Source organism: Rhinatrema bivittatum, chromosome 5 (genome assembly GCF_901001135.1).
Source record: "Rhinatrema bivittatum chromosome 5, aRhiBiv1.1, whole genome shotgun sequence".
Classification (NCBI taxonomy): Eukaryota; Metazoa; Chordata; class Amphibia; order Gymnophiona; family Rhinatrematidae; genus Rhinatrema; species Rhinatrema bivittatum.
Genome location: NC_042619.1, coordinates 147621195 through 147646817, shown reverse-complemented (window position 1 = coordinate 147646817; position 25623 = coordinate 147621195). Strand labels below are relative to the sequence as shown.

The 25623-nt window shown below is 44.1% G+C and overlaps 1 protein-coding gene across 1 annotated transcript in view; it reads left to right on the top strand.

Annotated features, from left to right (window-relative positions):
- The window catches only part of DIAPH3 (diaphanous related formin 3), a 1173174-nt gene that overhangs the window by 578725 nt on the left and 568826 nt on the right, over positions 1-25623 (top strand). The window contains exon 21 of the mRNA XM_029602990.1: positions 9384-9623. Within this exon, the coding sequence (XP_029458850.1) occupies positions 9384-9623 (240 nt within the window). The remainder of the gene's footprint in view (positions 1-9383; positions 9624-25623) is intronic.

Sequence of the window (25623 nt, the reverse complement as noted above, 5' to 3'; positions counted from 1 at the left end):
ATCAAATTACCGCCCAATTTCTAACCTACCCTTCATAGCCAAAATCATCGAAAAAGTAGTTTACTCACAACTTGACGAATACCTGGAAACAAACCAATATGGTTTCAGAAAAAACCTCAATACTGAGACTCTCCTTCTTTCATTAAATAACACTATCCTAAGAGGATTTGATAATGGAAAACAATATCTACTAGTACTGCTTGACCTCTCTGCAGCATTTGATACAGTAAATCATCAAATACTTCTTGAATGATTATCTGAAATTGGTTTAGCAGACACTACTCTATAATGGTTCTCATCTTATCTCTCCAACAGAAGCTACCAAGTTTCATTCAATAATAACATCTCTAAGAAAATTAACCTCAATACTGGAGTTCTACAAGGTTCAGCACTATCTGCCACTGTTCAACGTATACCTTTTTCTCATTTGCCAGCTACTAAATTATCTTCAAATCACCCACTACCTCTATGCAGATGACATACAACTCTTAATTCCCATCAAAAACTCCATTGATGAAACATATAAAAACACTTATATGCTACTTGAATCAATCAAACAACTCCTTACGAAATTAAAACTCATAATCAACATTGACAAAACCGAAATAATTATCATGGACAAAAAAACCAATTTAACACCACCACCTCAATTCACAGCTAATAATCAAACTAACCCAATATCCCCTGTCACTCATGTCAGAAACCTTGGTGTAATCATTGATAAAAACCTATCAGACAATAACCACATAACTACCAAAATCAAAGAAGGATATCACAAACTCCTAATCCTAAGGTGTATAAAACCTTTTCTAAATTCGTTAGATTTCAGAACTGTTTTGCAACTAATAATTTTCTCAACCATAGACTATTGTAACTCCCTTCTGATTGGCCTCCCGTATAACAGCATCAAACCTCTGCAGATTCTTCAGAACTCAGCAGCCAGAATTTTAACTGGAACAAAAAAGAATGATCATATCACCCCAATACTAACTTCATTATGCTGGTTTCCTATTAAATCCCGAATTGAATATAAGATTCTGACCATCATACACAAACTAATACACTCCGATCACCACAAACAAACAAGCTTAAAAATCACTCCACAAAATATCAATAGGAATCTTCAATCAAAAGCACTTCTAGTCTAAGAATTCCTCCCATAAAAGATGCTCACCTATCAACCACTAGAAATAGAGCATTCTCCATTGCCTGTCCAAAAAAATGGAATTCCCTACCACCTTATTTGAGAACTCAAACTAACATCAAAATGTTCAAGAAGGATCTAAAAACTTTGCTTTTTTATTAAAATCTACATTTCCTAGCGTGTAGCAGATGGACTCAAAAGAAATGGGTATTGTGTGCTCGTGCTAGCAGTTGGAGACGGATCTGACGTCAGCACGGGTACATATACCCCCACAAGAAGTGTAGCAATTCAGTAATTTCCGTCTCCAAAGCAGTTTGGAGCTACCTCACGCTCGCTGAGCGTGTTTCCAAATTCTACCGTCTAAATTCCTAGATGAAACCTATTGAAGACCAGCCCCGCACTCCTGTGGTGAGCCTCACCCAGTTGAGTTTCCCGAGCTGACTTCCGTGGTCCCTCGGAAGTAAGTGCCTCGATCCGGTGGCCGGTTCGCGGCAGGGACCTAGCCCCCGAGTGAGAAGGGCTCGGGCGCGGCTTGGCCCCCGAGCGAGACGAGTGCAGGTGCGGCCTAGAGGCAGCCTCGGTCCCGGCGTGGACTTGGCCCCCGAGTAAGAAGGGCTCGGGCGTGGCTTGGCCCCCAAGAGAGACGAGTTCGGGCACGGCCTAGAGGCAGCGGGCGCACTTCCTTATGTGTGGCGGTTGAAGGTACTCTCCCCCGCAGCCAGAGACCGCCCGGATCGCAGCTGGGAAGCGAGAAGACAAGGTAAGGCGTATATCTTTACTTGGTCTCCGAGGAAGTGTGGATTCGCTGGGCCTGCCTACGAGGCAGCACGCCAAGGAGGTCGCCATTTTTTGTTGCCTGCCTACTCATCTTCGCCGATGGGCGCACGCTACTAAGCTAAGCGCCTGCGATAGGCGCCCGCGATAGGCGCCCGTTTTTAGCGCACGCGATAGGCGCACGTTGTTAGCGCACGTTGTTAGCGCCCGCAATAGGCGCACGCGATAGGCGCACGTTTATAAGATGCCCGTGGATAGGCGCACGTTGCTAAGACGCCCGTGGATAGGCGCACGTTGCTAAGATGCCCGTGGATAGGCGCACGTTGCTAAGACGCCCGTGGATAGGCACACATTATTAAGACGCCCGTGGATAGGCGCACATCTATAAAACGCCCGGTCTAGGCGCATGCTATTACGCGCACTTGTTGAACGCACATCACTGGGCGATATCGAATTTCAGGGGAATGGAGCATAAGAGAGCCCATGCGGCCGCAGAGCCGGCACCTCCAGAATCTGGCATGAAAGCTCTAAGCCTCTGCTCAGCATGCAACCTCAGAGCCACACAGGGCGAGGAAGCAGACTCACTAAGTACCCAATGTGAGGAGGCCATGGGAGTCCCAGGACAGGACCGGCCCCAGCCCAGCGGTTCCTCAGGGAGCACACCGGACTTAGTGGGCTGCGGCGAACAACCAGGGAACCAGAGAGACCTGATGCCCCTGCGGCCAGATCCGGCTTCGCTTTCCTGGGTGGAATTATTCATGGGGATTCACGCCTTTGTCCAGATGCAGTCTGCTCCTCGAATGGGTCTTCCCGTTCCGGCTGATCCAGTCCCTGGACCCTCTAGACCTAGGCGCAGCCACTCACCACCCGACAGCCCCGCTTATGGGGATTCGGATTGGTCACAGGTAAGTGAGGAGCCCCCTGAGGAGGGTGAACTTCCCTCAGAGATAGAGCCATATCGGACCATGAGACGCTTCTTTCAGAAAGAAGATCTTTCAGGCCTGGTCTCGCAGTGCCTATCGGAACTGGCCATTCCGGGCCAGGATACCCCAGGGGACCCTAAAATGAACCCCCTGTTAGAGGGCCTGCGCCAGCCGGCTCACCATTTTCCCCTCCTACAGGCAGCACAGCAGCTAATCGATCTGGAATGGAAGGCACCGGAGGCCGCATTCAAAGGGGGTCGGGCCTTGGCAGGCATGTACCCTCTGGATCCGGCGTCCAAGGAGCTGTTGGCGTGCCCTAGGGTTGACGCCATAGTTAACGCAATAGTGAAACACACCACCATTCCGGTTGAGGGGGGAGCGGCCCTCAAGGATTCGCATGACCGACGCATGGACACCATTCTGAAACAAGCTTTTGAGGTAGCAGCCATGTCCCTACGAATCGCGACTTGCTGCACCGTGGTGACGCGCTCCTGTTTATCACAGGCGAGAAACACCCAGGGAGTATACATGGAATCAGCTCTCGCATTTCTCACTGACGCGGCCTCCGACCTCGTCCGTACGGCAGCCAAGGGAGTCTCCTCCTCAGTGGCAGCCAGGAGGCAGCTTTGGCTACGTCATTGGGCGGCCGACTCGTCCTCCAAGACACGACTCACAAGAATGCCCTTTAAGGGTTCCCTACTGTTCGGCAGCGATCTCGAGAACTGGGCTACTAAATGGGGTGCCTCTCCATTACCCTGTCTACCAGAAGACAGGTCAAGGAGGAGCCAGCGTTCTGTTCCTAGACCATCCAGAGGTAGAAACTCTCAGCGCTTCAACCCCTACAGGACTCGCTATCAAGCACCTCGTTCTCAGGCCAGGAACCAGTCCTTTCGGATCAAGCACAACAAGAAGAGAACCGGCCCAGGTTCTGGCCCTGGCCGTAACCCACAATGACAATCAGCCGACCCATCCGAGGGTAGCAGCCATAGGGGGCAGGCCTAACCCTCTTCTACCGCAGGTGGGTCGAGATCACTTCGGACCAGTGGGTCCTTGCCATCATCCGGGAAGGATATTACCTGGATTTTCTTCGGCTTCCACCAAACAAGTTTGTGGAATCTCCTTGCTCACCGACCAAGGCAGTGGCACTAGAAGTAACCTTACAGAGGCTCCTGGCCCTAAAAGCCATAATCCCAGTACCTGCGGAAGAGGTAACTTCTGGACATTATTCCATTTATTTCATAGTACCCAAGAAGGAGGGCACTTTCAGGCTCGTCCTGGACCTCAAGTCAGTCAACAGACACCTACGGGTCCCCAGCTTTCGCATGGAAACTCTACGGGCTGTCAAGAATTCAGTACAGCCAGGGGAGTTTCTCAGCTCCCTAGATCTGTCGGAAGCCTACCTGTATATCCCCATCCATCGGGATCACCAGCGCTATTTACGCTTCAAAGTCCTGAATCAGCACTTCCAGTTCCGGGCTTTACCCTTCCGGTTAGCCACCGCGCCGCGGAACTTTACCAAGGTAATAGTAGTAGTGGAGACGGCACTCAGGAAGGAAGGAATCCTTGTCCATCCCTACCTGGACGATTGGCTGATCAGGGCAAAGTCACCGGAGGAGAGCCACCGGGCAATCAACAGTTATAGCTCTTCTGGAAAGCCTCGGATGGGTAGTCAACGTAAACAAGAGCTCCCTACAGCCGTCCCAGTCGCTGGAATACCTAGGGGTCCAATTTGACACCCGAGAAGACAAGGTCAGCCTGACCTCAAAGAGAAAATCAAAACTCCAGAGTCATCTGCAGGCCCTGCTGAGCGCCAGCCGGCCCACAGCTCGAGATTACCTACAGGTCCTCGGCCTCATGGCATCCACTCTGGAAGTGGTCCCATGGGCGCGGGCTCATATGAGACCGTTACAACGCGCCCTTCTATCTTGATGGAGCCCACGATCACAGAACTACACCGTACGCCTACCTCTACCGGCCAGAGTGCGGTATCAACTACGGTGGTTGCAGCCCGGCCACATAAGCCGGGGGTTAAGAATGTCCTCCCCAACCTGGATTCTGCTCACCACAGATGCCAGCCTGAACGGATGGGGAGCACACTGAGAGGAACTCACCGCCCAAGGGCGGTGGACCAGAGAAGAGTCAAGGTGGAACATCAACCGACTAGAGGCACGGGCAGTCAGGCTAGCGTGCCTGCGATTTGCCCACAGACTTCGCGACAGAGCGGTCAAAGTGATGTTAGACAATGCCACCACGGTGGCATACATCAATCGGTAGGGCGGAACCAGAAGCCAACAAGTGTCCCTAGAAATAGCTCCCCTGATGATTTGGGCAGAAGCAAATCTCCAGGACATCTCCACTGTCCACATTGCCGGGAAGGACAACACGACGGCAGACTTCCTCAGCAGAGAAAGCCTAAACCCAGGGGAGTGGCAGCTGTCACCCACAGCCTTTCAGATGATTGTGGATCAATGGGGGACGCCAGCCATGGACCTCTTAGCAGACAGGTCCAACGCTCAAGTTCCCAGATATTTCAGCCGCAGGCGAGATCCTCGGGCTCAGGGGATCGATGCCCTGGTACAGCCATGGCCTCAGGGAATCCTGCTATACGCCTTTCCTCCATGGCCCCTGCTGGGCGCCGTTGTACACAGGATTCAGAGACACAGAGGCCTAGTTCTTCTAGTGGCCCCAGACTGGCCAAGAAGACCCTGGTACGCAGACATGAGAAGACTACTGGCAGGGAAACCTCTACACCTGCCTCCACACAGGGACCTGCTGTGGCAAGGTCCCATCCTCCACGAGGATCCGGCTCAATTCTCTCTTACGGTCTGGCCATTGAGAGGGCTCGACTGAAGAAAAGGGGATACTCGGAGCCGGTTATAGATACACTCCACCGAGCACGCAAATTCTCCACATCACTAACATATATCAGGATCTGGAGAGTTTTTGAAGCCTGGTGCAATTCTCACTGCACCAATTCACATACCGCGAAGATTCCTATCATTTTGGACTTCCTACAAGATGGACTTCAGAAGGGTCTGTCCCTCAGCTCCATCAAGGTTCAGGTAGCAGCGCTGTCTTGCTACGGTCCCAGGAGTGACGGCAACTCCATTGCCAAACACCCAGACGTTTCACGCTTCCTGAAAGGAGTTAAACACATTCGCCCGCCACTGAAGTGGCCAGTGCCTTTGTGGAGCCTCAACCTAGTATTGGAATTTGTAGCGGGATCCGCCTTCAGGCCCCTTCGAGGCCTGTCTCCCCGTTTGTTGACCTTGAAGATGGTGTTCTTGCTGGCTGTGTGTTCAGCACGCCGCATCTCAGAGCTACAAGCACTGTCCTGTCGTGATCCTTTTCTCAGAATCACTCCAGAGGCTATCCATCTTCGCACAGTTCCCTCCTTTTTACCCAAAGTGGTCTCACACTTTCACCTCAACCAAACCATATCCTTGTCTACCACGGAAGGTTTGAAGAAGTCTGAGGAAGGTCGAATGCTACACCATCTTGACATCGGCAGACTGCTGTCCAGATACCTGGAAATGTCAGAAACAGTACGAAAGACTGACCACCTGTTCGTCCTGCACAGCGGGAATAAGCAAGGGGAAGCAGCCGTCACGGCCAACCATTGCCTGCTGGATTAAAGAAGTTATCAAGGCAGCCGACATAGAGGCGGGAAAACCACCGCCTCTACAGGTCAAGGCCCATTCTACCAGAGCACTGTCGGCCTCTTGGGCGGAAGCTAAGCTGCTGTCGCCTGCAGACATATGCAAAGCGGCGACGTGGTCCTCCCTCCATTCCTTCTCCAGATTCTACCGTCTGGATGTCCAGGCCCGGGATGACACAGCATTTGCGAGGGCAATCCTACACGGTCCTCGGGCAGCCTCCCGCCCAGTCCGGGAGTAGCTTTTGTACATCCCATTTGTTTTGAGTCCATCTGCTACACGCTAGGAAATGTAGAGATTACTTACCTGATAATCTCCTTTTCCTTAGTGTATGCAGATGGACTCAGCATCCCGCCCGGCTGCCGGTATACATGGGATTTCACAGGCTCAAGGTAAGCCCTGTTTTACTACATAGGGCATCCACCCTGCCGGGTGTCTACGCCTTCCGGTTGAGAACCCTGGCGGTCCCCAGCTACTATCAACCGGTCAGGGTAATCCTGTTCATTTCATCGATCGGTCAGTACACATATAGCTATAACAGCTTTGCAAGGAAGATTACTGAATTGCTTTACTTCCTGTGGGGGTATATGTATCCGTGCTGATGTCAGATCCATCTCCAACTGCTAGCACGAGCACACTATACCCACTTGTTTTGAGTCCATCTGCATACACTAAGGAAAACGAGATTATCAGGTAAGTAATCTCTACAAAGGTAGTCTGCTGAAGAGGTATTGCGGACATGTGTCGAAAAATCCTGGTCTTCCTTTTATATCTTTTTTTACTTTAAGAAAATCTTTATTAGGAAAATCAAAAAAGGAGGTAAAGTGCATTCAGTGATCAACTTCCCAGCTGCATATGAGTTGTCGTCATCTGAAAATCCCTTTTTTATAATCCAAATGTAAAATTAAGTATCAGTGTATCCATGCCTACTTTGACTATTTATGATGACTCCATACTGAGAATGTCCAAGGCAAATTATCCTCCTCCATCCAGCTTCTGTTGATCCTTTGCATGTCTGAACACAAATACTTTCAACGGGCAGCGTAACATCTTAAGAGATGTTATTTTATGTAAATACTTTTCAAATATGACTAAAGGTGTAACACGAGCCATTTGGGAAAGTTGGTAAGACTGATATTGCTCCTCCTGGCAATGTTTTTTTTACCTTTTTGGAAATGGCAATCTCTGATATAAAGCATTTCTTAGGTCTTAGAGAGATCCTATTTGGCCGTCCAAGGTTTGATCCTGAATAGTTGTAACTCTAATTGAATCAACCTGAGATGTAGTATAAACTTTTGGTTACAAAAAATCTTTTCCTAAATTATCCATATGACCTATAATTTGATTCACCATTAAGATAATTGTTCGCCAGATCTTCTCAGGGTGATATCTTGAAGTGGCTGGATATCATTCTCTCTCCTTCTGCTGTCATGTCAAATAAGAGGCTCCACTGTTCTGAAAGGGCACACTAGATTCTTTATCTGTCAAATGCAGACTTTAGAAGCACATGTTTTCAGGCTTATATTTGGGGCTGCTTTTGCAGGTGGTGTTTTCACTGTTCCAAACATTGTGAGAGTAGCAGAACTTGAAACCATGACTTCCTACATGGAAGTGCATTAACCACCACTGTAATATTGGTTGGGTTTGTTCCATGCAGCATTGGAGGATTTCACTAGTGTATAAATCTGGGTAGATATTTCTGAAGGTTTCACTGGCCCTTGCACTTGCAAAGAACCAGAGGAATAAGACTACCTGGAATTTGGGTCAGAAAAAAATCCATAAATTCCACTGGCAGCAGAAGGAACTTGTGGGTGAGGATGGGAGGTGACATTCATTCCTCAATTTGTCCCACAAAAAACTGAAAAGGGTAACTCTCAAAATGTCTTTCAATTGGGATGATGGGTTCAGAAGTTGAAGCTTACAGCATCCTTCTCAGTTGTCCAGAATATTTTTTTTAATTTATTAGTATATGGATATAGAAATGATATTTGGCTCTAATTTGAAGGAGGTGTTTGTTTTCAATGTGCTGTATTATGTTGTCTATAGTTACACAGATACTCATGCTTGCTATTTTGAAATATTTTGCATGTTTGATTTGCTCTTTGATACAGTAGTTTATTCAGACAGAATACATTATCTTATAATTTAAAAGGCTTATTGTGTTTATAGAACGTCTGAATGCGCAAAAACCCTAGAGTTCATGGCTTTATTTATTATTTTGTTATACTGACTTTCATGACAAGAATCACATCAACCCGGTTTACAATTAACAATGTGAATAAGGCAGAAAGTAAACATGGTAATCAATATTCAAACACAGCAAACAATAGCATGGATGTGAGAAAGTTACAATAAAACAGGGAGAATTAAACTTGGATCTGGAAAGGGGGAAGATAACTGAACAGTAGAATATTTACCGTGCAGCCAATTTGAATTACTGTATAAATGTTGAGTATACAATTTTACTTTACAAAAATGAATTAGTTTTACAGAAAATGTATTTAAAATAGGAAGCTATTTTTGTTTATCTTATTATAAATACTTGACCATTTAAAAAGTCAACAATTTAATTTTTATACAGTCTTTGAAATAACTGGATCATTAACAGATTTATTTTATTGCATGATATTTATCAGTTGTCAAGTGTAATTTATGGTGCCATTTTTTTCTTTTACCTATACAAGTTATTGTGAAATGGAGAAAAGCAGTTCTTAAGCATCAGCAAGATTTGTTTACCCAAGGATCCCTTATTTTAAAAAAAAAAAATAAGGAACTGCTTTTTTATATCTCTAACCACTTATAAATTATTGTAGAGTCTATTAATTTCGTACAGAACTGAAGAATGGCATGGATTTTAAGAAAATCCTCTATTTTGTTTTCAATCAGATGAGCAGCGTGAGGAGACTACAGCCACGGCTCAGTGCTATTCTATTCAAGCTTCAGTTTGAAGAGCAGGTGAACAACATCAAACCTGACATCATGGCTGTCAGTGCTGCCTGTGAAGAGATAAGAAAGAGCAAAAGCTTTAGCAAGTTGCTTGAACTAGTATTGCTAATGGGAAACTACATGAATGCAGGCTCTCGGAATGCAAAGACATATGGATTTAACCTCAGCTCTCTCTGTAAAGTGAGTTAAAATATGCATAGAGACAGTACATTCGTGTTTTCTTTTGTTATTTTAGAGGCATTTGAAATCCTTGGCTTTACTTTTATGCGCTTATATTGAACAGCATATAATTAAATCTTTTCAGCTCAGTTAAAAAGAACTACTGCTTTTTTACCATCTGCTTCAAGTGGTGACCATCATTTTTGTATGTTTAACACATCCCCACTAAGTTACGTTTGGACAATAGAGTTATATCTTAAAAAATAATTTGCTAGTTAATATGGTATTATTCAAGTTTCTGTCTTTGTAGATAAGTTTGATCGTTTGATTAATAGTTGAGCATACTTGAGTGCTTTGCAGTACTCTTTTGTCTTTAAAGAACCAGGCAAAATGGGTATGGAGAGGGGAGGGAAGGCACCAAGGCAGGGTCACAATATCAAGATGTGTAATTTTTTAAAGGATTTTTGTTTATGCTTTATTCTGGATCTCTGCTCTGGTCGCTTTATTGTAATAAAACAGCTTAAAGGATAGAGATGTTGGTTTTCCCCTGTTAGCATTTTTATTACAAAAAAATGACAAAAACAGATATCCCTTGCTTACATATTGTGATCCAGAGTGCCCCATAGTGTGAAATCGATATTATGCAATTTTTTCTTTTTTTTTAATAGTATAAGGGAAACTATTTATAACTTTTGAAGTTTTCAAGGTACTCAGTATTATAGAAACATAGTATGCTATGGTATATAAAATTATGCTAGTATATGGTTTCAGACTTTCTATATATTACTAGTGGTACCCGGTCACGCGTTGCAGTGGCAGAGTCAGGTTCTTTTCCCTCCCTCCCCCTTCCCCATTTACCTCAGTCACTCATCCTCCTCCCCCTTGGTCACTCACCCCCCTTCCCTCCCCTGTCCCCACTCCAACTTTCTCCCCTCACACTCACCCCTCCCCTCCCTGTCACCTCCCCCCGCCTACTGCCTACCCTTCAGATCAAAAAACTTTTGTCTTTCTATTTCTGTGGGAACCCCCCCCACCCCCAAAAAAACAAACCCAATCCCAACCCTTTAAATCAAATAAACCCCCACCCTCCTGCCCCCCCCCCCCCAAGACCTGTGAAATTAAAATTGTTGGTGCTACATGTGGTCTGTCCCTGGGCATCTGTGCACGTTATGTAGCCAAATAGGGGAGTGCCTAACCAATTTTTCACTCCCAAATTTGTTTTGTGGTCTGGGGAGGGCTATTTTGGTGCGTTCCCGAGATCGTGCAAGTTTAGTGTGTGTATTTGTGTGTGAACCTCCCCCTTCCCCCAAAAAACAACCCTATGAGAAACGTTCTCTTAAACTAACCACCCCACACTCTCCTGCCCCCCCCCTCCCCCAGCCCTGAGAAAAACAGTAACCCCCCCCCAGATTTGCCGAATGAATGAAACCTGCCCCCCCCTTGTGAACCCTCCCCAATATGTTTGCAATAAATTCATTACCACCCCCCGAGACCTGATAAAAATGTCAGTCGGTGGAGCGGGCGTTCAGGAGCGGTCGGGGAGCGATGTATTGGCGTTGGTCTGTCGGCTGCGAGCACTGAAACGGGTTCAGACGGCCCTTTGCCCTTACTATGTCAGTGGGATGGAGCAATGGCAGCGGTAGGTCCTCTGACATAGTAAGGGCAAAGGGCCGCCGGCTGCCAGTCCTGAAAATGGTGCCGACGGGCCCTTGCCCTTACTATGTCACATGGGCTACTGCCGCCATTGGTGTCCCCGAGTGGTATAGTAAGGGAAAGGGCCGTCGGGCCATGTTGATTGCTGGCAGCCGACGGCCGTAGTGCAGGAGGTGTGTCCCGGACCAGTCCTGGCCCCCCGCTGGAGCCTCCCGGACTTCTGTCAGGTTTTGTGTGTGTTGTGAGGGCCTGGGAAGTAAATAAATTTGGCATGTGTATGGGGGGTGTGAGGAGGGTGGTTTTGTGTGTGTTGGGAGGCTGTGGGAAGGAAATCAATTTGGCATGGGTGTGGGGGGTGTGAGGAGGGTGGTGGGTGTATTCTATCTGTAAAGGAAATAGTTATCATCCGGTGAAAAAAGTGTGCGAATGTGTTAAAATGGAAGTGAAACGTGGACCTGGACTGGCGAAATGATTAGTGTAGCGTGTGTTAGTGTAAAGTGTAACAGATGGCGCTTACGTCCAGCAGATGTTGCTGTTTCTCGAAAAAATCTTTAAACCTATTTTACCTGTCACGTGTGCGACATATCTGTAATGTAAGTATAGAGCAACCTTCCCGTATGCGAAATGAAGGTTGTGACCAAATTTGAAAGCAATCGGTTCAGTGGTTTCTGAGATTAGCGATTTTGTACAAACTATTTAACATTTTTATTTATATAGATTTGTCATTGATAAATAATATTCATCATATTGTCATAATGATAAATGTGTATACGATGGCCTATAATGTTGTTGTTATAATGAACTTTGTGTTATGTAGTCAATTTTATTACATTGCCTATATAATTTTATTCTTCAATCATGTTTTGGTCATTGCACTATAATGGGCATTTATTGGAAGCAGTCCTTATTTAATTCCCTCTCTGTTCACAAATATAGTCCTATAGGTTCAGCTATTTTCTTGATACTGAAAATGTTTCTAATGTCCAGGTAAGTGATTGCATAAGCTCAAGTTATCTGTGTCATTTAATATAAAAGCATAGACATGGGAAGGACAAAATTAAGAGTTCTGGATTTCAAGGGTAGAGACTTTGTTAAAATGGGGAGTATCTTAAGCTTCTGGCAAAGTGGAAAAATCTTTGAAAAGTAGAAGAATAGGTTAAAGTAAAATGAACTGTAAAAAAGAACAAATCATTACGCTAGAAAAATAGAGCAAAAAGACTAATATAGATTAAAAAATGGCAAATTGACTAGTATACAAAAATGGTACAAGGGATTTCAGGAAGAAGAAAACAGAAAATATCTTCTAGAAAAGCTGAGGGCAGCAGGTAAGGTGGTGGTCATGGCTAGGATACAAATGGAGGAAAAGTTAAATAAAGATATATTTAGCAGTGGGATGACTTTTTCAGTTAAGCAGTGAAAAGAAAAAAGGTAGCAGTGGGATTGTAAAATGAAAGGGAGGAATATGTGGAGGCAGCCAAATATAAAGCTGAAATGCTAAGCAAAAGCTTTTGTTCAGTATTTATTGAATATGGGATTAGTTAAAGACTGCCTTGCCAGTAAGTAGCAGAGTAGATACTACACCACTTATCGAAGGAGGTGGTTTATTTGGAAACAGCAAAAACAAGAATGGCAAAACTGTGAGGCTGAACAGGATAGATCAGAGAATATTAAGAGAGCTCAAAGTGAATCTAGAAGGTCTGTTGACAGATATGTCCAGTCAGTCTTGAGAGGACAAAAAGTAGTTTTGCAAGACTATCCTGCTTCATATAAATTTTCAGAAACTATAAACCAATATTCTGACCTCAATGGTGAGAAAAATTTATGGAGTTGCTATTTTAATAATTGTAATTTGCCTAGCAATAGAACCCATGATAAGCGGAAAATAAATATTTTTAAATAATTAATGGAAAGAATAGTGAAGTATCTGGAATACACTAGGTTATGGGGTCTGAGGCACTATGATTTCACAAAATGGAAGACAAACCCAATAATTTTATCACATTTACCAACAATCCCAAATTGTATTGATGCACAAGAATGATTCGATGATATAATCCCTTTGATATTATTTTTTCTTTGTACTGGTATTTCTTATTCAAAAATACCTTTGTATTACATTAATATTATGTTTCCTCAATAGTACCTTCATAACACCCCGCAGTTACTAGATTACATATATTGGAGCTAATGCATGAGAAAAATTTGAATCCAGTACCTCCATTATATGCAAATATCTCATGCATATTCATTATAGATATCCTGAAATCAGACCTGTTTGTTGGGGCTCTTGAGAACCAGAGTTGTCACCTTTGCCCTATGATATGAGATTTAAGAACCTAAATATGTTTAATCTAGAGGAGAGATGAAGATATCAAAAGAGATTTCAAATATCTCAAAGGTATAAATACTTCACAAGATGCATCCCTTTTTTGGCAGAAATTGAGCTCTAGATCAACAGGTTATGATTTGAAGCTCCAAAGAACCAGACTCTAGCAGGAAAATAATTCTTTACTGAAAGTTATGGATGTTTGAAGCAGTCTTCCAAGGGAGGTAAAAACAGTATCAGAATTTATGAAACATGAAATAAGCATAAAATATCCATAGTTACGGAGAAGTGAAGGGATAGCCAAGGATCTTTGTACATTTTGTGGTGTGTGTTTGTTATTTTAGAAGACCTTCCCTGAAATAGTTCCATCTTGCCAATGGCTCAAAGGAGGGGAAGGTTTAGAAGTAACATGAGAAAACATTTCTTCATGAAAAGTGTGCTGAGTTTATGGCGTAGCTTTCTAGTGGAAGTTATGAAGATATAGACTGTAACAGAATTCAAAAAGGCATATGATAATCACAGAAAATGTTTAGTTATAAAGGAGAGAAGGGGTAGACAGATCAACTGAGGGTCATGCAATTTAATGGGAATTGAATTGTGCAGACTAGTTGGGGCTTTTTGGTATTTATCTGCTATCATATTCTCTGGGTTTTTTTTTTAATTTAAAATGTTTCTCTGTAGTAAGTAGATTCTGATCCATACAGATGAATCAAGTGTGGTGTGTTAACTCTTCTAGAACTTTCTAAGGGACCTTTTTACATGTATAGTAATTTACTAGTTGCTGCTTGTAATGTTTGGCCAGTTGGTTAGCTTCCCTAATTTCTCTTAGCATTTCACTGTCCATCTCACCATCTTGACCAGGTGGACGGTAGTATATCCCTATCACTATAGTCTTCCCTGACACACAAGGGATTTCTACTCATAAAGATTCAATTTTGTATTTAGTCTCATGCAGGATGTTAATCCTGTTGGACTCTATGCCATCCCAGACATAAAGTGCCACACCTCCTCCCGAGTGCTCCTCTCTGTCATTGCGATATAATTTGTACCTCGGTATTGCACTGTCCCATTGGTTATCCTCTTTCCACCATGTCTCTGAGATGCCAATTAAGTCTGTGTCATCATTTACTGCTAAATATCAAAAAGCACCCAAAACAATTTTTGGGGGAATCACACTATGTAATCTAATTCACATTCAAAAAAACCCCCTTTTTTTTAATATTTTTCATAAGATATTATAACATCTAATAGCTCACAGTCTGTGAATCTTGTCAATAAACCAACGTTGTTCAAGCAGGAGGTCAGCGGATCTATTGTCTGACCCAAACCAACCTCACTGCTAAAAACTGAAAATTTTTTTTAAAGAGACGGAGGGCAGGTTTCATATATATGAGTTTCAAACCCCAACCAGGGTGTGCTCAATCTTGTACATATAATCATAAACCGAGGCCACCACCGTCCAATTTTTTTAGGAACCTCTGTGCAACCAATTTAAATTGAATCTTCGTGTCCAAATGTGAAGAAATTTTTATATATACTACTTTTTTTTAAAAATTATCAACACACAGATGACTTGGCAAAATGTGTTAAGAAGTCCCGACTTATCTGATGATGAAAAGCCCGACGTAGCCACGTTTCTGGTCTGCGAACAGACCTTTCTTCAGGGGATGTTATCCTGTATACATAGTAGCCGGTGAATCAAAAGTCTTCTGTGGACAATCAATCATTTCTTCAAACAGACGCCATGAATGCGTTCAGCAGTGAGGACAATGATTGATTGTCCACAGAAGACTTTTGATTCACCGGCTACTATGTATACAGGATAACATCCCCTGAAGAAAGGTCTGTTCGCAGACCAGAAATGTGGCTACGTCGGGCTTTTCATCATCAGATAAGTCGGGACTTTCTTAACACATTTTGCCAAGTCATCTGTGTGTTGATAATTTTTAAAAAAAAGTAGAATATATAAAAATTTCTTCACATTTGGACACGAAGATTCAATTTAAATTGGTTGCACAGAGGTTCCTAAAAAAATTGGACGGTGGTGGCCTCGGTTTATGATTATATGTACAAGATTGAGCACACCCTGGTTGGGGTTTGAAACTCATATATATGAAACCTGCCCTCCGTCTCTTTAAAAATTTTTTTCAGTTTTTAGCAGTGAGGTTGGTTTGGGTCAGACAATAGATCCGCTGACCTCCTGCTTGAACAACGTTGGTTTATTGACAAGATTCACAGACTGTGAGCTATTAGGGATCATTTACTGCTATACATTCTAATTCTCCCATCTTACTTCTTAGACTTCTGGCATTAGCATACAAACATTCAAAGTTTGTTTTTTGTTTGTATTTTCATTCTGCTTTTTAATTGATAGGGATAACTTAGAATTTTTTAGCTCAGGTGAGTTTTTAGTTACAGGCACTTGGACTACATTTCTAATTATTGGAACCTCACTGTTGGGATGCCCTAATTCTAATGCATCATTAGTATCCTTTAAAGATACCTCTCTCCGAACCATGCGCTGCTGAGCGACTGTCGGCTTTCCCCTTTGTTCTAGTTTAAAAGCTGCTCTATCTCCTTTTTAAAGGTTAGCGCCAGCAGTCTGGTTCCACCCTGGTTGAGGTGGAGCCCATCCCTTCGGAAGAGACTCCCCCTTCCCCAAAAGGTTCCCCAGTTCCTAACAAAACTGAATCCCTCTTCCTTGCACCATCGTCTCATCCACGCATTGAGACTCCGGAGGTCTGCCTGCCTCTGGTGACCTGCACGTGGAACAGGGAGCATTTCAGAGAATGCTACCCTGGAGGTTCTGGATTTAATCTTTCTACCTAAGAGCCTAAATTTGGCTTCCAGAATCTCCCTCCCACATTTTCCTATGTCGTTGGTGCCCACATGTACCACGACAGCCGGCTCCTCCCCAGCACGGTCTAAAATCCTATCTAGGTGACGCGTGAGGTCCGCCACCTTCGCACCAGGACAAACTAAAGAGTAGCAAATCACCTGGACCGGGATGGTATGCATCCTAGGGTACTGAAGGAACTCAAAAATGAAATTTCTGATCTATTAGTTAAAATTTGTAACCTATCATTAAAATCATCCATTGTACCTGAAGACTGGATGGTGGCCAATGTAACCCCAATATTTAAAAAAGGCTCCAGGGGTGATCCGGGTAACTATAGACTAGTGAGCCTGACTTCAGTGCCGGGAAAAATAGTGGAAACTATTCTCAAGATCAAAATCGTAGAGCGTATAGAAAGACTTGGTTTAATGGAACACAGTCAACATGGATTTACCCAGGCGAAGTCTTGCCTAACAAATCTTCATTTTTTTGAAGGGGGTAATAAACATGTGGATAAAGGTGAACCGGTAGATGTAGTGTATTTGGATTCAGAAGGCGTTTGACAAAGTCCCTCATGAGAGGCTTCGAAGAAAACTAAAAAGTCATGGGATAGGAGGTGATGTCCTTTCGTGGATTACAACTGGTTAAAGACAGGAAACAGAGTAGGATTAAATGGTCAATTTTCTCAGTGGAAAAGGGTAAACAGTGGAGTGCCTCAGGGATCTGTACTTGGACCGGTGCTTTTCAATATATATATAAATGATCTGGAAAGGAATACGACGAGTGATGTTATCAAATTTGCGGATGATACAAAATTATTCAGAGTAGTTAAATCACAAGCGTATTGTGATACATTACCGGAGGACCTTGCAAGACTGGAAGACTGGGCATCCAAATGGCAGATGAAATTTAAGGTGGACATGTGCAAGGTGTTGCATATAGGGAAAAATAATCCTTGCTGTAGTTACACGATGTTAGGTTCTATATTAGGAGCTACCACCCAGGAAAAAGATCTAGCATCATAGTGGATAATACTTTAAAATTGTCGGCTTAGTGTGCTGCAGCAGTCAAAAAAGCAAACAGAATGTTAGGAATTATTGGGAAGGGAATGGTTAATAAAAAGGAAAATGTCATAATGCCTCTATATTGCTCCATGGTAAGACCGCACCTGGAATACTGTGTACAATTCTGGTCGCTGCATCACAAAAAAGATATAGTTGCGATGGAGGAAGGTACAGAGAAGGGGCAACCAAAATGATAAAGGGGATGGAGCAGCTCCCCTATGAGGAAAGGCTGAAGAGGTTAGGGCTGTTCAGCTTGGAGAGGAGACGGCTGAGGGGGGATATGATAGAGGTCTTTATTATCATGAGAGGTCTTGAACGGGTAGATGTGAATCTGTTATTTACACTTTCGAATAATAGAAGGACTAGGGGGTATATCATGAAGTTAGCATGTTGCACATTTAAGACTAATCGGAGAAAATTCTTTTTCACTCAATGCACAATAAAGCTCTGGAATTTGTTGCCAGAGGATGTGGTTAGTGCAGTTAGTGTAGCTGGGTTCAAAAAAGGTTTAGATAAGTTCTTGGAGGAGAAGTCCATTAACAGCTATTAAACAAATTTACTTAGGGAATAGCCACTGCTATTAATTGCATCAGTGGCATGGGATCTTCTTAATGTTTGGGTAATTGCCAGGTTCTTATGGCCTGGTTTGGCCTCTGTTGGAAACAGGATGCTGGGCTTGATGGACCCGTGGTCTGACCCAGCATGGCAATTTCTTATGTTCTTATGGGATTGGATACTCATGAGGATGGGCTCAACACCCAGGGCCTGGGGACTGCTCAGGAAGATTCTTGTCAAATTACCTTCCTGGAGCTCAGGGCAATCAGGAGCGCACCATGGGCTTTCAGAGATCTGCTGTCCAACGAAGTTGTCCTGATCCAGACAGACAGCCAAGTAGCCATGTAGTTTGTCAGAAAGCAGGGAGGCATGGGATCGTACCTCCTGTGTCAGGAAGTGGTCCAGATCTTGTCATGGGCCCTGTCTCACGGGATAGTGCTCAGGGCCATGTACCTGTCCGGAATGCAGAACCTGTAGTAGGCAGGCTGACTTGATGTAACGCGTGGTCCCTCGACCCAGGGGGTGGCGAATTGGACATTCCACTTTTGTGTGAATCTAGATGAGGATCTTTTCTCATCCCCTTGCAAAATGAAGGTACCTCTGTTCTGCTCCCTGTACAAGTCAGACAGCAAACCAGCCTCAGATGCCTTGGCCCGCCATTACGACAAGGGTCTTCTGTATGCATACTTCTGATTCCCTTAGTGGCGAAGGCTCTCTTGAAGCTTCCCAGGGACAGAGTGACTATGATCCTCATAGCCCTTAATGATCGAGACAGGTCTTGTTTTCACTTCTGTTGGAGTTGTCCATCCAGAAACCGATCAGTCTGGGGACTTCTCCAGATCTCGCCACGAAAGATCAGGGCAGGCTCTGGCATCCCATCCTCCAGGCAATGTCACTTACAGCCTGGATATTGAGAGGTTAATCCTCAAACTAAAAAAACAGGCTAGTGAAAGAAAAAAAAAAAAGACAAAAAGAAACAAAAGCCTTTCACTCAAGAATCACTATTTAATCATGAAACGAATCTGGACTTCAAGTGTGTATGTAAGAGTCAGGAGGAAAAGACCTCAGAAATGTAGACACATCTTGTTGCATGAACTGAATATGTCAAGGCTTATTGTAATCATGAGTCAAAAACCTCCATCCTTCCTTTAGTCTTTAAACAATATGCAATTAACTTTATTTTTATCTTCGTCTTCACAGTTCAAAAACTCTAATCCATTTTTTCTCCTTTTTTTCTTTTAAGAGGTTTGATCTTTAATAAGACAAACCCCACATTGCCCTTTTAAACACTTCAAAAGTCCCGACACAAATTGCCAAGGGGGACTTACCTTTTATGTAGCCATCCTCTGCAGTTCCCTTCGAACAATAGGAAGTATCTGGACTCAAACTGCCGACCTTGGCCAATTGTTTCGCCTGCCAGGCTGCCTCAGGTCGGAACACTATGTGCCTCTGATCAAATATTCACCAGAGCAACGCTCTCATACAACTCTTTCAAAACAAAAGGTTAATCCTGCAATCAATTGATCTTTCTGAGGATGTGTCTTGGATCCTGATGGGTTCTAGAAAGCCTTCCACTAGAAAGTTCTATGGACTGAAGTGTAGGAGGTTTTCCATGTGGTGTGAGGGGTGCTTAATAGTTGATGAGCATAGGTAGTCTGTACTGGGGATTAATCCTTTTGGGCCACGTGCATGCAGCCATGTAAGGAGGAGTTTGCAGCCCATTGGTTCCCTCACTGATTCATCGGTAGAATCTGGATATCATACCTTCCCATCATGTTCACGAGAAATACCATTCCCATAATCCCTTAGCAGAAGGCCATGCACAGTGCAGGATGCAGCCCACCTGCATATGTCTCCCTAGTGCCTCGGGAATTGACTCCTAAAGTAACTGCTAATCAGTTTGGCCCGGAGCTGCTCCCTCCCTATGCTTGAAGACCCACAATATTGTCTTCTATTCTCCTGTGAATAGGTAAATGAAAGCTCCGTGCCTCTGAACTGCAGTAGAGTGTGAGACGGAAGTACTTCTCTCTCCCTGCTACTGTTCTTGTTTTCCCCCACAGTCTAATGGCTGCCTGGAAAATGTCTGATCGATGTACTGCAGGGAGCCCTGAGAGCAGCTGCCGTTTAGGACACACGAACTTCCTGCATTTGGTCTTTCCCGAGATAGAAAAGAGAAGGAGAGGGGACTGGGAAGCGGATAGAGAGAGTGAAACTATGAGGAGGGAGAGAGGTGGGCAGAGAGGCTGGGAAAGCAGAAGAGAAAACTCTAGCTGGGAAATGGGAATAGATATAAAATGATGAGTGAAAGAAGAAATTCTGGCTAGGAGAGGAGGAGAGAAACTGAGGAGAAGAGACACTGATGGTGACGTTACAGAGGAGAAGGTAAAGAGAATTGGTACCGGGAAGGATGACCAAAATGATAAAGGGGATGGATCAGCTCCCCCATGAGGAAAGACTAAAGAGGTTACGACTTTTCAGCTTTTAGAAGACAGCTGGTGGGGGATAAAATTATGAGAGGTTATTTACTTTCTCACATAAATGAAAGCCTAGGGGTCACTTCATGATGTTAGCATGTGGCACACTTAAAACTAATTGGAGAAAGTTCTTTTTTCACGCAACGCATAATTAAACTCTGGAATTTGTTGCCAGAGGATATGGTTAGTGCAGTTAGTGTAGCTGTGTTTAAAAAAGGATTGGATAAGTTCTTGGAGGAGAAATCCATTACCTGCTATTAATTAGATTGACTTAGAAAATAGCCACTGCTATTACTAGCAACAGTAACACGGAATAGACTTATTTTCTGGGTACTTGACAGGTTCTTATGGCCTTGCTGTGGAAACAGGATGCTGGGCTTGATGAACCCTTGGTCTCACCCAGTATGGCATGTTATGGGACAAGCTCCGTTTACCTGCCCCACACAAAAACTGTTTGATTACTTTCTACACTTGTTGGAGACTGGCTTAAAAGCCAACTCTTATCATGGTTCATCTTAGTGCAGTTGGTGCATACCACCACGTTGTAAATGGTACAATCATGTCTATACAGTGGGCCCTTGGGTTACGATCAAATCGGGTTATGACCAACATTTAAGGTTTCGGGTTGCAAACAAATTTTGAGTTATGAACACAATTTTCGGTTTCGAGTTAACGACCAGATTTCGGGTTACGACCCGTGTGCCATGTGCATGCAGTTTTGTTTTTTTCCAGATTGGTTGTAATTGGCCCGTTGTTGCTGCCCATTGCATTTTTTTGGTCTTGGAAGGCGGGATTTAAACAGATTGAATGGCTAGTGTTGCATGTAGGCAGACCCGGCATGGAAATGCAAACAGCAGCGGGGGCAGCATCGGTGAACAGCAGTGGGGGACAGCACTCAGCTGGCAAGGTACAGAACAGTTTCTGGAGGCCATAGATATTCTTATAAACATTGGTAGGAAGGGGGAAAAGAGTGTCTGGGGTTGGTGTTGTTTTTGGTTATACTGTTCACCTTTCTAGATTTCTTTTTTCTTGTATTTCTTCTGCCTGCAGAACACCAAAGAAGTGTTAAAAACATAGAAACCTAGAAACATAGAAATGACGGCAGAAGAAGACCAAACGGCCCATCCAGTCTGCCCAGCAAGCTACGCACTTTATCCATTTTTTTTCCCTTTTTCTCTCTCCCACCTGTTACTATTGGCTTCCAGTACCCTCCAGCCCTAATTCCCCTCCACCCCACCACCAATGTAGAGAGCAGTGCCATATCTGCATCCAAGTGAACATCCAGCTCAATTAGGGGTAGCAACCGCTGTAACAAGCAGGCCACACCCCTGCCCCATACTCTTACCCACCTCTGTTTTTTGTTTGTTTGTTTGTTTTTTTTGTTTTTTGTTTTTTTTTGAGATGGCAGCCCTCCATCCTTCCGCTCCATGAAGGTGGAACACCAACCACTGGCATCCCGCTCTGTGAATGCCTCTGTGGCTACTGCCACTCCGTGCAGTGTTTTGCTGCCTCCTCTTTATTCACGCCCTCTACACTTGATGGATCCACAGTGTTTACGCCCCTTTGAAGTCCTTCACAGTTTTAGACTTCACTTCCTCCGGAAGGGCATTCCAGGCATCCACCACCCTTTCCGTGAAGAAATAATTCCTGACATTGGTTCTTAGTCTTCCTCCCTGGAGCCTCAGCTAGTGACCTCTAGTTCTGCTGATTTTTTTCTTATGGAAAAGGTTTGTCGTTGTCTTTGGATCATTAAAGTTTTTCAAGTATCTGAAAGTCTGAATCACATCACCCCTGCTCCTCCTTTCCTTCAGGGAGTACATATTTAGATTCTTCAATCTTTCCTCGTATGTCATCCGATGAAGACCCTCCACCTTCTTGGTTGCCCTTCTCTGTACCGCTTCCATCTTGTCTTTGTCTCTTTGTAGATACAGTCTCCAGAACTGAACACAGTACTCCAGGTGAGGCCTCACCAAGGACCTGTACAAGGGGATAATCACTTCCCTTTTCTTACTTGATATTCCTCTCTCTATGCAGCCCAGCATTCTTCTGGCTTTTGCTATCGCCTTGTCGCATTGTTTCGCAGACTTCTTATCATTAGACACTATCACCCCAAGGTCTCTCTCCTGCTCCGTGCACATCAGCCTCCCCCCCCCCCCCCCCCAATCGAATACAGTTCATTCGGATTTCCACTCCCCATATGCATGACTTTGCACTTCTTGGCATTGAATCTCAGCTGCCATATCTTCGACCACTCTTCCAGTTTCCTTAAATCCCGTCTCATTCTCTCCACTCCTTCCGGCGTGTCCACTCTGTTGCAGATCTTAGTGTCATCCGCAAAAAGACAAACCTTAGCTTCTGTCCGTCCGCAATGTCGCTCACAAAGATATTGAACAGGACCCGTCCCAACACCGATCCTTGCGGTACACCACTTAAAACTGCTCTCTCTTCAGAGAAAGTTCCATTTACCATCACACGTTGTCTTCTGTCCGTCAACCAGTTTGCAATCCAGGTCACCACCTCGGCACTCACTCCTTTGCTTCTCGTTTTATTCACCAGTCTCCTGTGCGGAACCCTATCAAAAGCTTTGCTGAAATCCAAGTAGATGAGATTGAGCGCTCTTCCTCGATCCAATTCCTTGGTTACCCAGTCAAAAAAGTCAATCAGATTTGTCTGACAGGATCTTCCCCTGGTGAGTCCATGCTGCCTCTGGTCCATCAATTCTCCGGACTGTAGATAGTTCACTATTCTCTCTTTCAACTGTGACTCCATTACTTTTCCCACCACCAAAGTGAGGCTAACCAGTCTGTAGTTACCAGCCTCCTCTCTGTTCCCACTCTTGTGAAGCGGGACCACCACCGCTCTTCTCCAATCACTCGGCACCACTCCCGTTTCTAGGGATCTATTGAACAGGTCACACAGCGGACCCGCCAGCACATCTCTGAGCTCCCTCAGTATCCTTGGATGAATCCCATTAGGCCCCATGGCTTTGTCCACTTTCAAGTTCTTTAGCTCTTCCCATACATTTTCTACTGTAAAAGGATTTTCATCTATTCCACTTCCCTCCAGTTTCTTGTTGTGTAGAGATGGGCCTTCTCCAGGGTCTTCTTTAGTGAACACAGAGCTGAAGTATTCGTTTAATATTTCTGCCATTTCTTCATCTCTCTCCACACATTGATCATTTCCACCTTTCAATTTCACTATACCACTTTGGACTTTTCTCTTTTCGCTAATGTATCTGAAAAATGTTTTGTCACCATTTTTTATCTCCTTGGCAATCCTCTCTTCTGCTTGACTTTTTGCCAACTTGATTAATTTCTTTGTCTCCCTCAGTTGAATCAAATATTCTTCTTTGTGCTCCTCCCTTTGGGATCTTTTATATTTCTTGAATGCTGTTCTTTTAGCTTTAATTTTGTCAGCCACCTCCTTTGAGAACCAGATAGGTTTTAATTTTATTTTGCTTTTCAACGATAAAGAAATCAATAACTATTGAAAAGAAGAAGGAAATTGTGCAGAAATTTGAGAGTGGCGTTCGAGTGACCGATCTTGCTCTCATATACAGCATGTCAAAATCCACCGTTTCCACTATCTTAGAAAGAAAAGATTTGTACAAGGAAGTTACTGTGACTAGAGGTGTCACTCAAATTACCAAGCAACGATCAACAGTGATAAATGAGGTAGAAAGCCTATTGCTAGTATGGATAAATGAAAGGCAGATGGCAGGTGATTGCCTGAATGTCTAATCTTTGAAAAAGCTAGGGCTATAAATGCAGATATCGTAAAGGATAAGCCATTACCAAGTGAACACGGTGAAATATTTTATGCCAGTAAGGGGTGGTTTCACAATTTTAAAGCAAGAACGGGGGTTCATAGTATAACTAGGCATGGTGAAGCTGCCAGTTCAGATAAAAAGGTTGCTGAAAACTATATACCCCACTTCGAAGCAATGACATAGAGAAATGGCTTTTCCTGTCAGCAAGTTTTCAACTGTGATGAAACTGGACTATTCTGGAAGAAAATGCCCAAGAGAACATACATTACCCAGGAAGAAAAGAAAATGCCAGGCCACAAGCCAATGAAGGATAGGCTAACCTTATTGCTATGTGCCAAAGCAAGTGGTGACCTCAAGATAAAGCATCTCTTGGTTTATCATTCTGAGACCCCTAGAGTGTTCAGAAAACAGAATAACATGAAGAATAGGTTAGGGTCATGTGGAGATCGAACAGAAAAGCCTGGGTGACAAGACTCCTTTTTCTTGAGTGGATAATGGAGGTTTTCTGTCCTACTGTGCAAAAATATCTGGAGGACAAAGGCTTACCACTCAAGGCTCTCCTCATCATGGACAATGCTCCAGCTCACCCACAAGACTTGGAAGATGATCTGGCTGAAGAATTCCCATGGCTCACAGTAGAGTTCCTCCCACTCAATACAGCTCCTCTACTGCAGCTATGGACCAGCAGATCATAGCTAACTTTAAGAAGCTATACACCAAGGAACTGTTCCAGAAGTGCTTTCAGATGGTTTCAGATACGGATTTAACCCTTAAAGAATTCTGGCAGGAACACTACAGCATCCTTTCATGTGTGGGGTTAATAGAGAAATCCCTGGCCAATGTCTCTCAAAGGACATTGAGATCTGCGTGGAAGAAAGTGTGGCCTAAAATTATAGAACAGCAAGACCTCGAAGGACAGGAGCCTGAACCTGCAACTGACCCTGTGGTCAATGATATTGTCACCATAGCAGAGTCCATAGGCTTGCAGGTAGACAGTGCTGATGATGAGGAACTGGTGGAGGAACACTCAGAGGAATTGTCTACAGAGGAACTTCAGCAACTTCTGGCTGAGCAACAGAGAATGGCAGTTGAGCTTTCTGAAGAGGAGGAGCAACAATCAGTGCAGCAAATTTCCTCTTCTAGAATCAAGGAAATCCTAAAAAAATGGACAGCTACAAACATTTGTAGAGACGTCCCACCCAGACAGAGGAAAAGCCAATCATTGCATTCACTTAATGATAATGTCATGTCGTACTACTGGACCGTGGTGAAAAAAAGACAGAAACAGACAACCTTAGACCAGTTTTTAATTGAGAAAAGGTTGAGACCAAGTGAGCCAGAAGC